We start from the raw sequence: 14080 nt of genomic DNA on the forward strand, positions 1-14080 counted from the left end.
CTTCCTTCTTTCCCTTTCTCCTTCCTTCCTTCCATCTCCTTCCCTCCTTCCTTCCTTCCTACAACCTTCTTTCTTCTTTCTCTTCTTCCTTCCCTCCTTTCCTTCCTTTTTTCCAATCCATCCATCCTCCCTTCCTTCCCTCCAATTCTTCCTTCCTACCCTCCAATCTTTCCCTACTTCCTTCCCTACTTCTCTTCTTCCCTTCCCTCCCTCCCTTCCATCTTTCTTTCCCTCCTTCCTTCCTTTACTCCCATCCATCCATCCATCCTTCCTTCTGTTTAATCCTTCCCTAATTCTCCTTCCTTCCTTACTTCTTATCTTCCTTGCTTCCCTCCCTTCCATCCCTCTTTCCCTCCTTCCTTCCTTCCTACTACCTTTCTTCACTACTTGTATCCTTTCTTCCTTCCCTTCCTTCTCTCTAATCCCTTCCTCCTTCCGTCCTTCCTTCCTTCCTTCCTTCCCTCCTTCCTTCCGTCGTTCCTTCCTTCCTTCCCCCTCAATCCTTCCTTCCTTCCCTCCCTCCTTCCTTCCTTCCCTCCGTCCCTCCTTCCTTCCCCTCAATCCTTCCTTCCTTCCTTCCTTCCTTCCTTTCTTCCTTCCTTCCCTCTTTCCTTCCTTCCCTCCTTCCTTCCTTCCTTCCTTCCCCTCAATCCTTCCTTCCTTCCCTCCTTCCTTCCTTCCTTCCTTCCTTCCTTCTTTCCTTCCTTCCCTCCTTCCTTCCTTCCTTCCTTCCCTCCTTCCTTCCCTCCTTCCTTCCCTCCTTCCTTCCTTCCCTCCCTCCTTCCTTCCTTCCTTCCTTCCTTCCTTCCTTCCTTCCTTCCCTCCCTCCTTCCTTCCCTCCTTCCTTCCCTCCCTCCTTCCTTCCTTCCTTCCTTCCTTCCCTCCTTCCTTCCCTCCTTCCTTCCTTCCCTCCCTCCTTCCTTCCTTCCCTCCTTCCTTCCTTCCTTCCTTCCTTCCTTCCCTCCCTCCCTCCTTCCTTCCTTCTTTCCTTCCTTCCCTCCTTCCTTGACTTACCCCACCCGTCATCTTCCTCCTCCTGGACCTGTCCTGTCCCCCCCTCCCCGTGCCTCGACTTACCCCTTCAGTGGTTGTCCTGCGCTTGCTCTGGGTCCCGCCGTCCGTCCAGCTCCAGGTGACCTTGTAGTGGTGGACGGGGAGGTCGGGGTCAAGGGGCGGTGTCCACGCCAGGGTCACGGCCACGCTGCCATCGTCACTCCACGCAACGTGGGCCACGCGCAGATCAGAGGGGGCGGGGGGAGGGGACGGGGCTGCAGGAAGGAGGGGGTCAAGGGTCAGCCACGGGGTCACCAAGGGGAGGGGCTGGCCTGCACTCCTTCCTTCCTTCCTTCTTTCCCTCCTTCCTTCTCTTCCTTCCTTCCACTCTTCCCTTCCTCCCTTCCCTCCATCATTCCTTCCTTTCCAATCCTTCCTTCCCTCCTTTCTTCCTTCCTTCCCTCCATCCAACCCTCCTTCCTTCCCTCCTTCCTTTCTTCCCTCCATCCTTCCCTCCTTCCTTCCCTTCAATCCTTCCCTCCTTCCTTCCCTCCTTCCCTCCTTCCTTCCTTCCTTCCTTCCCTTCAATCCTTCCCTCCTTCCTTCCTTCCTTCCTTCTCTCCTTCCTTCCTTCCCTCCTTCCCTTCAGTCCTTCCCTCCTTCCTTCCTTCCTTCCCTCCTTCCTTCTTTCCATCATTCCTCTCTTCCTTCCTTCCCTTCCTCCATCCTTCCCTCCTTCCTTCCCTTCAATCCTTCCCTCCTTCCTTCCTTCTTTCCAATCCATCCTTCCTTCCTTCCAATGCATCCTTCCTTCCTTCCTTCCAATCCACCCTTCCTCCCCTCCTTCCTTCCTTCCAATCCATCCTTCCTTCTCTCCTTCCTTCCTTCCCTCCTTCCCTTCAGTCCTTCCCTCCTTCCTTCCTTCCTTCCTTCCCTTCCTTCCTTCCTTCCCTCCTTCCTTCCTTCCTTCCCTCTTTCCTTCCTTCCTTCCTTCTTTCCTTCCCTCTTTCCTTCCTTCCTTCCTTCCTTCCTTCCTTCCCTCTTTCCTTCCTTCCTTCCTTCCAATCCATCCTTCCTTCCCTCCTTCCTTCCTTCCCCTCAATCCTTCCTTCCCTCCTTCCCTCCTTCCTTCCTTCCTTCCTTCCCTCCTTCCTTCCTTCCAATCCATCCTTCCTTCCTTCCTTCCAATCCATCCTTCCTTCTCTCCTTCCTTCCTTCCCTCCTTCCCTTCAATCCTTCCCTCCTTCCTTCCTGCCTTCCTTCCAATCCATCCTTCCTTCCTTCCTTCCAATCCATCCTTCCTTCTCTCCTTCCTTCCTTCCCTCCTTCCCTTCAATCCTTCCCTCCTTCCTTCCTTCCTTCCTTCTCTCCTTCCTTCCTTCCCTCCTTCCCTTCAGTCCTTCCCTCCTTCCTTCCTTCCTTCCCTCCTTCCTTCTTTCCATCATTCCTCTCTTCCTTCCTTCCCTTCCTCCATCCTTCCCTCCTTCCTTCCCTTCAATCCTTCCCTCCTTCCTTCCTTCTTTCCAATCCATCCTTCCTTCCTTCCAATGCATCCTTCCTTCCTTCCTTCCAATCCACCCTTCCTCCCCTCCTTCCTTCCTTCCAATCCATCCTTCCTTCTCTCCTTCCTTCCTTCCCTCCTTCCCTTCAGTCCTTCCCTCCTTCCTTCCTTCCTTCCCTCCCTCCTTCCTTCCCTCCTTCCTTCCTTCCTTCCCTCCTTCCTTCCTTCCTTCCTTCCTTCCTTCCTTCCTTCCAATCCTTCCCTCCTTCCTTCCTTCCTTCCCTCCTTCCCTCTTTCCTTCCTTCCTTCCCTCCTTCCTTCCTTCCTTCCCTCTTTCCTTCCTTCCTTCCCTCCCTCCTTCCTTCCTTCCTTCCTTCCTTCCCTCCCTTCCTTCCTTCCTTCCAATCCTTCCCTCCTTCCTTCCCTCCTTCCTTCCTTCCCTCTTTCCTTCCTTCCCTCCTTCCTTCCTTCCCTCTTTCCTTCCTTCCTTCCTTCCCTCCTTCCTTCCTTCCTTCCTTCCCTCCTTCCTTCCCTCCTTCCTTCCTTCCCTCTTTCCTTCCTTCCTTCCTTCCCTCCTTCCTTCCTTCCTTCCTTCCCTCCTTCCTTCCTTCCTTCCTTCCCTCCTTACTTCCTTCCCTCCTTCCCTCCTTCCTTCCCTCCTTCCTTCCTTCCTTCCTTCCTTCCTTCCTTCCTTCCTTCCTTCCTACCTTCCCTCCTTCCTTCCTTCCTTCCTTCCTTCCTTCCTTCCTTCCTTCCTTCCTTCCCTCCTTACTTCCTTCCCTCCTTCCCTCCTTCCTTCCCTCCTTCCTTCCTTCCTTCCCTCTTTCCTTCCTTCCTTCCTTCCTTCCTTCCTTCCTTCCTTCCTTCCTTCCTTCCTACCTTCCCTCCTTCCTTCCTTCCTTCCTTCCTTCCTTCCTTCCTTTCTTCCCTCCTTCCTTCCCCCCCCACCCCTGTCCAGGGTCACGACCCCTCTGACCTCGGGAGGACCGGAAGTGCTTGCTGGGGGCGGTGAATCCCCGCGTGCCGTGCACGTTGACAGCTGCGACCCGGAACTGGTACCAGCGAGTGGCCCGGATGTCGTCCAGCTGGGTGCGCTCCTCGGTGGTCTGCGGGGAGGAAAAGGAATGAAAGGAAATGAAAGACTAAAGAGGAAATGAAGGAAGGAAAAGGAAACACAGAGTGTGTCCATGGCTGACAGGTGGATTTCCGCCTGGCGCCATCTTGGATTTGAACAATGGGTTTTCCAGGGTTGGGAATCTGCTTTGGGGGGAAGGGACAGGTCCAGGGCGCCATGTTGGATGTGAGCAATGGGTCTCCCAATGGTCGTGGATGGCGGGAGTCGGGTTCTGGGTGAAATGAGGAGGTCCATGGCGCCATCTTGGATTTGAACAAAGGGTTTTCTAGGGTTGGGAGACCAGTTTGGGGGGAAGGAACAGGTCCAGGGCGCCATGTTGGATGTGAGCAATGGGTCTCCCAATGGTCTTCGGTGAGCGAAGAAGTCCAGGGCGCCATATTGGATTTGAACAATGGGTTTTCCAGGGTTGGGAATCCGCTTTGGGGGGAAGGAACAGGTCCAGGGTGCCATCTTGGATGTGAGCAATGGGTCTCCCAATGGTCTTCGGTGAGTGAAGAAGTCCAGGGCGCCATCTTGGATTTGAACAATGGGTTTTCCAGGGTTGGGAATCTGCTTTGGGGGGAAGGGACAGGTCCAGGGTGCCATGTTGGATGTGAGCAATGGGTCTCCCAACGGTCGTGGATGACGAGAGTTGGGTTCTGGGTGAAATGAGGAGGTCCAGGGCGCCATCTTGAATTTGAACAATGGGTTTTCCAGGGTTGGGAGTTCAGTTTGGGGGGAAGGAACAGGTCCAGGGTGCCATCTTGGATGTGAGCAATGGGTCTCCCAATGGTCGTGGGTGAGTGAAGAAGTCCAGGGCGCCATATTTGATTTGAACAATGGGTTTTCCAGGGTTGGGAATCCGCTTTGGGGGGAAGGAACAGGTCTAGGGCGCCATGTTGGATGTGACCAAATGGGTCTCCCAACGGTCGTGGATGGCGGGAGTCGGGTTCTGGGTGAAATGAGGAGGTCCATGGCGCCATCTTGGATTTGAACAATGGGTTTTCCAGGCTTGGGAGACCAGTTTGGGGGGAAGGAACAGGTCCAGGGCGCCATGTTGGATGTGAGCAATGGGTCTCCCAATGGTCGTGGATGGCGGGAGTCGGGTTCTGGGTGAAATGAGGAGGTCCAGGGGCCATCTTGGATTTGAACAAACGGTTTTCCAGGGTTGGGAGTCCAGTTTGGGGGGAAGGAACAGGACCAGGGAGCCATGTTGGATGTGAGCAATGGGTCTCCCAATGGTCGTGGGTGAGTGAAGAAGTCCAGGGCGCCATATTGGATTTGTACAATGGGTTTTCCAGGGTTGGGAATCCGCTTTGGGGGGAAGGAACAGGTCCAGGGCGCCATGTTGGATGTGAGCAATGGATCTTTCAATGGTCGTGGATGGCGGGAGTCGGGTTCTGGGTGAAATGAGGAGGTCCAGGGCGCCATCTTGGATTTGAACAATGGGTTTTCCAGGGTTGGGACTCCGCTTTGGGGGGAAGGAACAGGTCTAGGGCGCCATGTTGGATGTGAGCAATGGGTCTCCCAATGGTCGTGGGTAAGTGAAGAAGTCCAGGGCGCCATATTGGATTTGAACAATGGGTTTTCCAGGGTTTGGAGACCAGTTTGGGGGGAAGGAACAGGTCCAGGGCGCCATGTTGGATGTGAGCACTGGGTCTCCCAATGGTCGTGGGTGAGTGAAGAAGTCCAGGGCGCCATATTGGATTTGTACAATGGGTTTTCCAGGGTTGGGAATCCGCTTTGGGGGGAAGGAACAGGTCTAGGACGCCATGTTGGATGTGAGCAATGGGTCTTCCAATGGTCGTGGGTGAGTGAAGAAGTCCAGGGTGCCATATTGGATTTGAACAATGGGTTTTCCAGGCTTGGGAGACCAGTTTGGGGGGAAGGAACAGGTCCAGGGCGCCATGTTGGATGTGAGCAATGGGTCTCCCAATGGTCGTGGATGGCGGGAGTCGGGTTCTGGGTGAAATGAGGAGGTCCAGGGGCCATCTTGGATTTGAACAAACGGTTTTCCAGGGTTGGGAGTCCAGTTTGGGGGGAAGGAACAGGACCAGGGAGCCATGTTGGATGTGAGCAATGGGTCTCCCAATGGTCGTGGGTGAGTGAAGAAGTCCGGGGCGCCATCTTGGATTTGAACAATGGGCTTTCCAGGGTTGGGAGTCCAGTTTGGGGGGAAGGAACAGGTCCAGGGCGCCAAGTTGGATGTGAGCAATGGGTCTCCCAATGGTCGTGGATGGCGGGAGTCCAGTTTGGGTGAAATCAAGAGGTCCAGGGCGCCATCTTGGATATGAACAATGGGTTTTCCAGGCTTGGGAGACTAGTTTGTACGAAATGAAGAGGTCCAGGGCGCCATGTTGGATGTGAGCAATGGGTCTCCCAATGGTCGTGGATGGCGGGAGTCCAGTTTGGGTGAAATCAAGAGGTCCAGGGCGCCATCTTGGATTTGAACAATGGGTTTTCCAGGCTTGGGAGACTAGTTTGTACGAAATGAAGAGGTCCAGGGCGCCAAGTTGGATGTGAGCAATGGGTCTCCCAATGGTCGTGGATGGCGGGAGTGCAGTTTGGGTGAAATCAAGAGGTCCAGGGCGCCATCTTGGATTTGAACAATGGGTTTTCCAGGCTTGGGAGACTAGTTTGTACGAAATGAAGAGGTCCAGGGCGCCATGTTGGATGTGAGCAATGGGTCTCCCAATGGTCGTGGATGGCGGGAGTCGGGTTCTGGGTGAAATGAGGAAGCCCAGGCCGCCATCTTGGATTTCCCCCCCGGGGTTTTCGGGGTCTCACCTGGGTGACCGTCCGCCACGGCGTGGCCTCGTCCTCGCTGGGGTGGATCCCGCGGTTCCAGCGACGCTGCACCACGTAGACCACGGGTTCGAGGGACGCGTTGGACCTGGACGACCAGCGCAGCTCCAGCCGCCCGGACTCGAACTCGCGGAACCTCAGCTCCTGCCTGGGCCTCGTGGGGACGCCTGGGGAGCAGCGGGCGAGGCATCGATTATCAATCAGAAATCGATATCCGATCGATAACTGATCGATAATCGATCACCAATCGATAATCAATTAACCGCTAATGCGATAGCCAGTGACGGATAAATCAATAACAATCGATAACCTATAAATAGATACCCGATAAGTCGATAACCGATCGATAACAGATAAATATCCCATAATGCAATAGCCAATGATGACCAAATTGATCATTGATAATCGATAAATCGATAACCGATCACTCGATCATCATTCGATACCAGATAAATCTATCACCAATCGATAATCGATCAGTAACCGATAACGCAATAACTAATGACGGATAAATCGATAACTAATCGATCATCCATAAATTGATACCCGATTGGTCGATAATCAATAAATCGACAAGTAACCAATGACTAATAATCGATAATTGATAACCAGTCGATAATCGATAAATAACCGATCATGCGATAGCCAATGACGAATAAATCGAAAACTGGTCGATAACCTATAAATCGATAACCTACAAATCGATATCCGATTGATAATCGATCAATAAGCGATTGGCAAGAGCCAATGATGAATAAATCGATAACTAATTGATAATCGATAAATAGATACCCGATCGATCGATAACCGATTGATAATCGATAACCAATCGATTCCCTGAGAGATCAGTCACCCATACATCGATCACAGATCAGTAACCCATCGCGGGCCAATAAATCAATCACTAATCGATAACTGATCGACAATCGATACCTGATACATCAATTAGTCGGTAAGTCACCAATGACTCATAAATCAATCACTAATCGATCACTGATCGATAATCGATACCTGATCGATCAAGTAATCGGTAAGTCATCAATGACTCATGAACCGATCACGAATTGATCACTGATCGATACCCGATAGATCAATAATCTATACATCGATCACAGGTCAATAATCTGTCACTGGCAATAAATCAATCACTAATCGATACGTGATCGATAATCGATACTTGACCGATCAAGTAATCGGTAAGTCATCAATGACTCATAAACCGATCACGAATCGATCACCGATCGATACCCGATGGATCAATAACCTATACATCGATCACAGGTCAATAACCTGTCACTGGCAATAAATCAATCACTAATCGATACGTGATCGATAATCGATACTTGACCGATCAAGTAATCGGTAAGTCATCAATGACTCATAAACCGATCACGAATCGATCACCGATCGATACCTGATGGATCAATAACCTATACATCGATCACAGGTCAATAACCTATCACTGGCAATAAATCAATCACTAATCGATACGTGATCGATAATCGATACCTGATCGATCAAGTAATCGGTAAGTCATCAATGACTCATAAACCGATCACGAATCGATCACCCATCGATACCCGATAGATCAATAACCTATACATCGATCACAGGTCCATAACCCGCCACTGGCCTATAAATCAATCACTAATCGATAACTGATCGATAATCGATTCCTGATCGATCAAGTAATCGGTAAGTCATCAATGACTCAAACCGATCACGAATCGATCACCGATCGATACCCGATAGATCAATAACCTATACATTGATCACAGACCAATAACCCATCAGTGGCCAGTAAATCCATCACTCATCAATAAGTGATCGATAATCGATACCCGATGGATCAATAACCTATACATCGATCACAGACCAATCACCCGCCACTGGCAAATTCATTACTCATCGATAACTGATCGATAATCGATAACCGATCGATACCCGATGGATCAATAACCTATATATCGGTCATAGATCAATAACCCATTACTGGCCCGTAAATCTATCACTGATCGATAACCGATGGAAACCCGATAGATCAATAACCTATACATCGATCACAGATCAATAACCCATCACTGGCCAGTAAATCTATCACTAATCGATCACTGATCGATAATCGATAACCTATCGATACCCGATGGATCAATAACCTATACATCGTTCACAGATTAATCATCCATTACTGGCCAGTAAATCCATCACTCATCGATAACTGATCGATAATCGATAACCGATGGATCAATAACCTATACATCGATCACAGGTCCATAACCCGCCACTGGCCAGTGAATCTATCACTAATCGATCACTGATCGATAATCGATAACCGATGGATCAATAACCTATACATCGATCACAGATCAATAACCCGCCACTGGCCAGTAAATCTATCACTCATCGATAACTGATCGATAATCGATGGATCAATAACCTATACATCGATCACAGGTCGATCACCCGCCATTGGCAAGTAAATCTATCACTCATCGATAACTGATCGATAATCGATGGATCAATAACCAACACATCGATCACAGATCAATCACCCATCACTGGCTATAAATCAATCAATAATCGATCTCTGATCGATAATCGATAACCGATCGATACCCGACGGATCAATAATCAACACATCGATCACAGCTCAATCACCCATCACTGGCTATAAATCAATCAATAATCGATCACTGATCGATAATCGATACCCGATGGATCAATAACCTATACATCGATCACAGCTCAATAACCCATCACTGGCTAGTAAATCAATCAATAATCGATAACTGATCGATAATCGATAACCGATCGATACCCGACGGATCAATAACCTATACATCGATCACAGATGAATCACCCATCACTGGCTATAAATCAATCACTAATCGATCACTAATCGATAACTGATCGATAATCGATGGATCAATAACCTATACATCGATCACAGATCAATAACCCATCACTGGCCAGTAAATCTATCACTCATCGATCACTGATCGATAATCGATAACCGATGGATCAATAACGTATACATCGATCACAGCTCAATAACCCATCACTGGCTATAAATCAATCAATAATCGATCACTGATCGATAATCGATAACCGATCGATACCCGATGGATCAATAACCAACACATCGATCACAGCTCAATCACCCATCACTGGCTATAAATCAATCACTCATCGATTCCTGATCGATAATCGATAACCGATCGATAATCGATGGATCAATAACCAACACATCGATCACAGCTCAATCACCCATCACTGGGTATAAATCAATCAATAATCGGTAACTGATCGATAATCGATAACCGATCGATACCCGATAAATCAATAACCAACACATCGATCACAGATCAATCACCCATCACTGGGTATAAATCAATCAATGATCGATCTGATCGATCACCGATACGCGATCGGTCATCGATCCCGGATCGATCCTCCCCCGCCTCCCCGCTCACCTCGCAGGCGCGCGCGCGGGCCCTGGCAGGTGCGTCCGCAGCCGTTGTCGCAGCACTTGCGGGCGCCCGCGCAGTCGCCGTCGGCCGCGCAGCTGTGCACGCAGGCGGCCGCGAACCCGCGCGCCCGGGCCGGGCCGGGGCAGGAGCCCGGCTTCACCGCCCGCGCCCGCGCCACGAACGCGCAGCTGCCCGCGCACGACCCGGCCCGGCCGGGGAAGCGCGCCTGCACCGACGGACGGAGGGACGGAGGGACGGACGGACGGAGGGAGGGACACGGACAGACGGACAGACGGACAGATGGACAAGGACAGACACACGGACACGGATGGACAGATGGACACACGGAAGGACAGACAGAAGGACAGATTGACAAGGACAGACAGACAGACGGACAGATGGACAGATGGACACGGACAGACAGACACGGACAGACAGACGGACAGACGGACAGACGGACACGGACGGACAGACGGACAGACGGACACGGACGGATGGACAGACGGACAGACGGACAGACACACGGACACGGACGGACAGACGGACAGATGGACATGGACGGACGGACGGACAGACAGACGGACACGGACGGACGGACGGACAGATGGACACACACGGATGGACAGACGGACAGACGGACACGGACGGACAGACGGACAGACGGACACACACGGATGGACAGACGGACACGGACGGACAGACGGACAGACGGACACGGACGGACAGACGGACAGATGGACACGGACGGACAGACGGACACACACGGATGGACAGACGGACAGACGGACACGGACGGACAGACGGACAGACGGACACACACACGGACAGACGGACACGGACGGACAGATGGACAGATGGACAGACGGATGGACACGGACAGACAGACGGACAGACGGACACACACGGATGGACAGACGGACAGACGGACACGGACGGACAGACGGACAGACGGACACACACAGACGGACAGACGGACACGGACGGACAGACGGACACGGATGGACAGATGGACAGATGGACAGACGGATGGACACGGACAGACAGACGGACAGATTGAGAAGGACAGACAGACAGACGGACAGATGGACAGATGGACACGGACGGACAGACGGACAGATGGACACAGATGGACACGGACAGACAGACGGACAGACGGATAGACGGACACACACGGACGGACAGACGGACAGACGGACACGGATGGACAGACGGACAGACAGACACACACACACAGACAGACGGACAGACAGACATGGACGGACAGACAGACAGACACAGACAGACACACACAGACAGACGGACACAGACGGACGGACAGAGGGAAGGACAGACAGACACGGACAGACAGACAGGGACACAGACGGATGGACAGACAGACATGAACGGATGGACAGACACGGATGGACAGACGGACACAGAGAGACAGATGGACACGGAGGGACAGACGTACGGACAGACAAAGGGAAGGACAGACAGACAGACACATGGACACAGACACACACACAGAGAAAGACAGACGGACATGGACGGGCAGACAGATGGACATACAGACACACAGACACACAGAGACAGACACAGACAGACAGACGGCCATAGACGGACAAACGGACAGGGACAAACAGACACAGAAAGAAACAGACAGTCAGACATGGACAGACAGACACAGACAGATGGACACGGACAGACACAGACACACAGATGGACAGACGGACGGACAGATGGACCCAGACAGACACAGAGACACAAACAGACAGATGGACAGAAGGAGGGACAGATGCAGACAGATGGACAAAGACGAACAGATAGACAGACAGATGGACACGGACGGACGGACACAGACAGACGGACAAGGACAAACAGACACAGGGACAGAGAGACACAGAAACAGTCAGACATGGACAGACAGACACAGACAGATGGACAGACAGATGGACAGACGGATGGATGGATGCACATGGACAGACAGACGGACAAAGAGGGAGGGACAGAAGGACAGACAGATGGACACGGATGGACACAAACAGAGGCAGACAGACAGACAGACACATGGACACAGGGACATACACAGGCACAGACAGACAGAAACAGATAGACAGAGGGACATAGACACAGACACAGACAGATGGACCCAGACAGACACAGAGACAGACACAGACAGACAGACAGACAGATACAGAAACCCACAGACAGACACAGACAGACAGAGGGACACAGACACATGGACAGAGGGACACAGACAGACAGACACAGACACAGACACACAGACAGACACACAGAGACAGACAGAGAGACACAGACACAGACACACAGACCAAAGGATCCAGAGAGACACAGGGACAGACAGACAGACAGACACATGGACAGAGGGACACAGGTAGACACAGATAGAAAGGCATGGACACACACCGACAGACACAGACAAACAGACAAACAGACAGACAGACAGACAGAGACAGACAGACACAGACAGACAGACACAGACAAACAGACACAGACATACAGAGACAGACACAGACAGACAGACACAGACAGACAGACACAGACAGACACAGACAGACACAGACAGACAGACAGAGACACAGACAGACAGAGACAGAGACACAGACAGACAGACAGACAGAGGGAGGGGAGGACAAACAAAGAGAAGAGGGGAAAATGAATCAAAGTTAGAAACATGATAAAATCAATATTAGGTATGAAATCAAATTATAAATCAATAACAATTTCCAAGGTCAAGGAAGGAAGGAGGGAAGGAAGGAAGGAAGGAAGGAAGGAAGGAAGGAAGGAAGGAGGGAAGGAAGGAAGGAAGGAAGGAGGGAAGGGGGGAAGGAGGGAAGGAAGGAAGGAAGGAAGGAAGGAAGGAAGGAAGGAAGGAAGGAGGGAAGGAAGGAAGGAGGGAAGGGGGGAAGGAAGGAAGGAAGGAAGGAAGGAGGGAATGAGGGAAGGAAGGATGGAAGGAAGGAAGGAAGGAGGGAAGGATTGAGGGGAAGGAAGGAGGGAAGGAGGGAAGGAAGGAAGGAGGGAAGGAAGGAAGGAAGGAAGGAAGGAAGGAAGGAGGGAAGGAGGGAAGGAAGGAAGGAAGGAGGGAAGGAAGGAGGGAAGGAAGGAGGGAAGGAAGGAAGGAGGGAAGGAAGGAAGGAGGGAAAGAGGGAAGGAAGGAAGGAAGGAGGGAAGGAGGGAAGGAAGGAGGAAAGGAAGGAAGGAAGGAAGGAAGGAAGGAGGGAAGGAGGGAAGGAGGGAAGGAAGGAAGGAAGGAAGGAGGGAAGGAAGGAAGGAAGGAGGGAGGGAAAGAGGGAAGGAAGGAAGGAAGGAAGGAAGGAAGGAAGGAGGGAAGGAAGGAAGGAAGGAAGGAAGGAGGAAGGAAGGAGGGAAGGAAGGAAGGAGGTAAGGAAGGAAGGAAGGAAGGAAGGAGGGAAGGAAGGAAGGAAGGAAGGAGGGAAGGAAGGAGGGAAGGATTGAGGGGAAGGATTGAGGGGAAGGAAGGAAGGAGGGAAGGAGGGAGGGAATAACGGCCGTTACAGCTCCCATAACCGTTATTGATCATCAGGGGTCCCCCCCCGTCCCCCCTCTTCCCCCCCATCCATGTACCTCACAGTAACTGACGCACTGACTGTCCTCCAGGTCTTGGGGTTCTCTACAGGGTTCAAGGCACTGAGACAGACAGACAGACAGACAGACAGACAGACAGACAGACGTGTCCATCAATGTCCTTCACACAGTCGTCATCATCGAGAAGAAGAACGTTCCTGGGCAGAAAGAACGTTCTGGAACTTTCCAGAACATTCCTGGACGTCCCAGGGATCTATAGGTACATGTGACATATCACATGTGTTTCTTATCACACGTGTGTGTGTATGTTCAGGGATTCCGTCCCTCTTTCCCTCCTTCCTTCCTTCCTTCCTTCCCTCCTTCCTTCCCTCCTTCCTTCCCTCCTTCCTTCCTTCCCTCCTTCCTTCCTTCCTTCCTTCCTTCCTTCCTTCCTTCCTTCCTTCCTTCCTTCCTTCCCTCCTTCCTTCCTTCCTTCCTTCCCTCCTTCCTTCCCTCCTTCCTTCCTTCCCTCCTTCCTTCCTTCCTTCCTTCCTTCCTTCCTTCCTTCCTTCCTTCCTTCCTTCCCTCCTTCCTTCCTTCCTTCCTTCCCTCCTTCCTTCCCTCCTTCCTTCCTTCCCTCCTTCCTTCCTTCCTTCCTTCCTTCCTTCC

The 14080-nt window shown here is 51.6% G+C and overlaps 1 protein-coding gene across 2 annotated transcripts in view; it reads right to left on the reverse strand.

The window, feature by feature from the left end:
- Anos1 (anosmin 1) overlaps positions 1-13806 on the reverse strand; it is a 40781-nt gene extending 26975 nt beyond the window's left edge. Inside the window, exons 1-5 of one of the 2 annotated variants that reach the window (XM_070009291.1) lie at positions 13472-13806; positions 9887-10109; positions 6396-6580; positions 3471-3600; positions 1078-1268 (exon numbers count right to left, since the gene is read on the reverse strand). In XM_070009291.1, the coding sequence (XP_069865392.1) occupies positions 1078-1268; positions 3471-3600; positions 6396-6580; positions 9887-10109; positions 13472-13585 (843 nt within the window). In that variant the 5' untranslated portion in view covers positions 13586-13806. The remainder of the gene's footprint in view (positions 1-1077; positions 1269-3470; positions 3601-6395; positions 6581-9886; positions 10110-13471) is intronic. The other variant, XM_070009290.1, reaches the window with a different exon arrangement.
- Between the last annotated feature and the right edge of the window lie 274 nt (positions 13807-14080).

This window comes from Dipodomys merriami, unplaced genomic scaffold, assembly GCF_024711535.1.
Source record: "Dipodomys merriami isolate MVZ:Mamm:240054 unplaced genomic scaffold, mDipMer1.0.p SCAF_730, whole genome shotgun sequence".
NCBI classification, from domain to species: Eukaryota; Metazoa; Chordata; class Mammalia; order Rodentia; family Heteromyidae; genus Dipodomys; species Dipodomys merriami.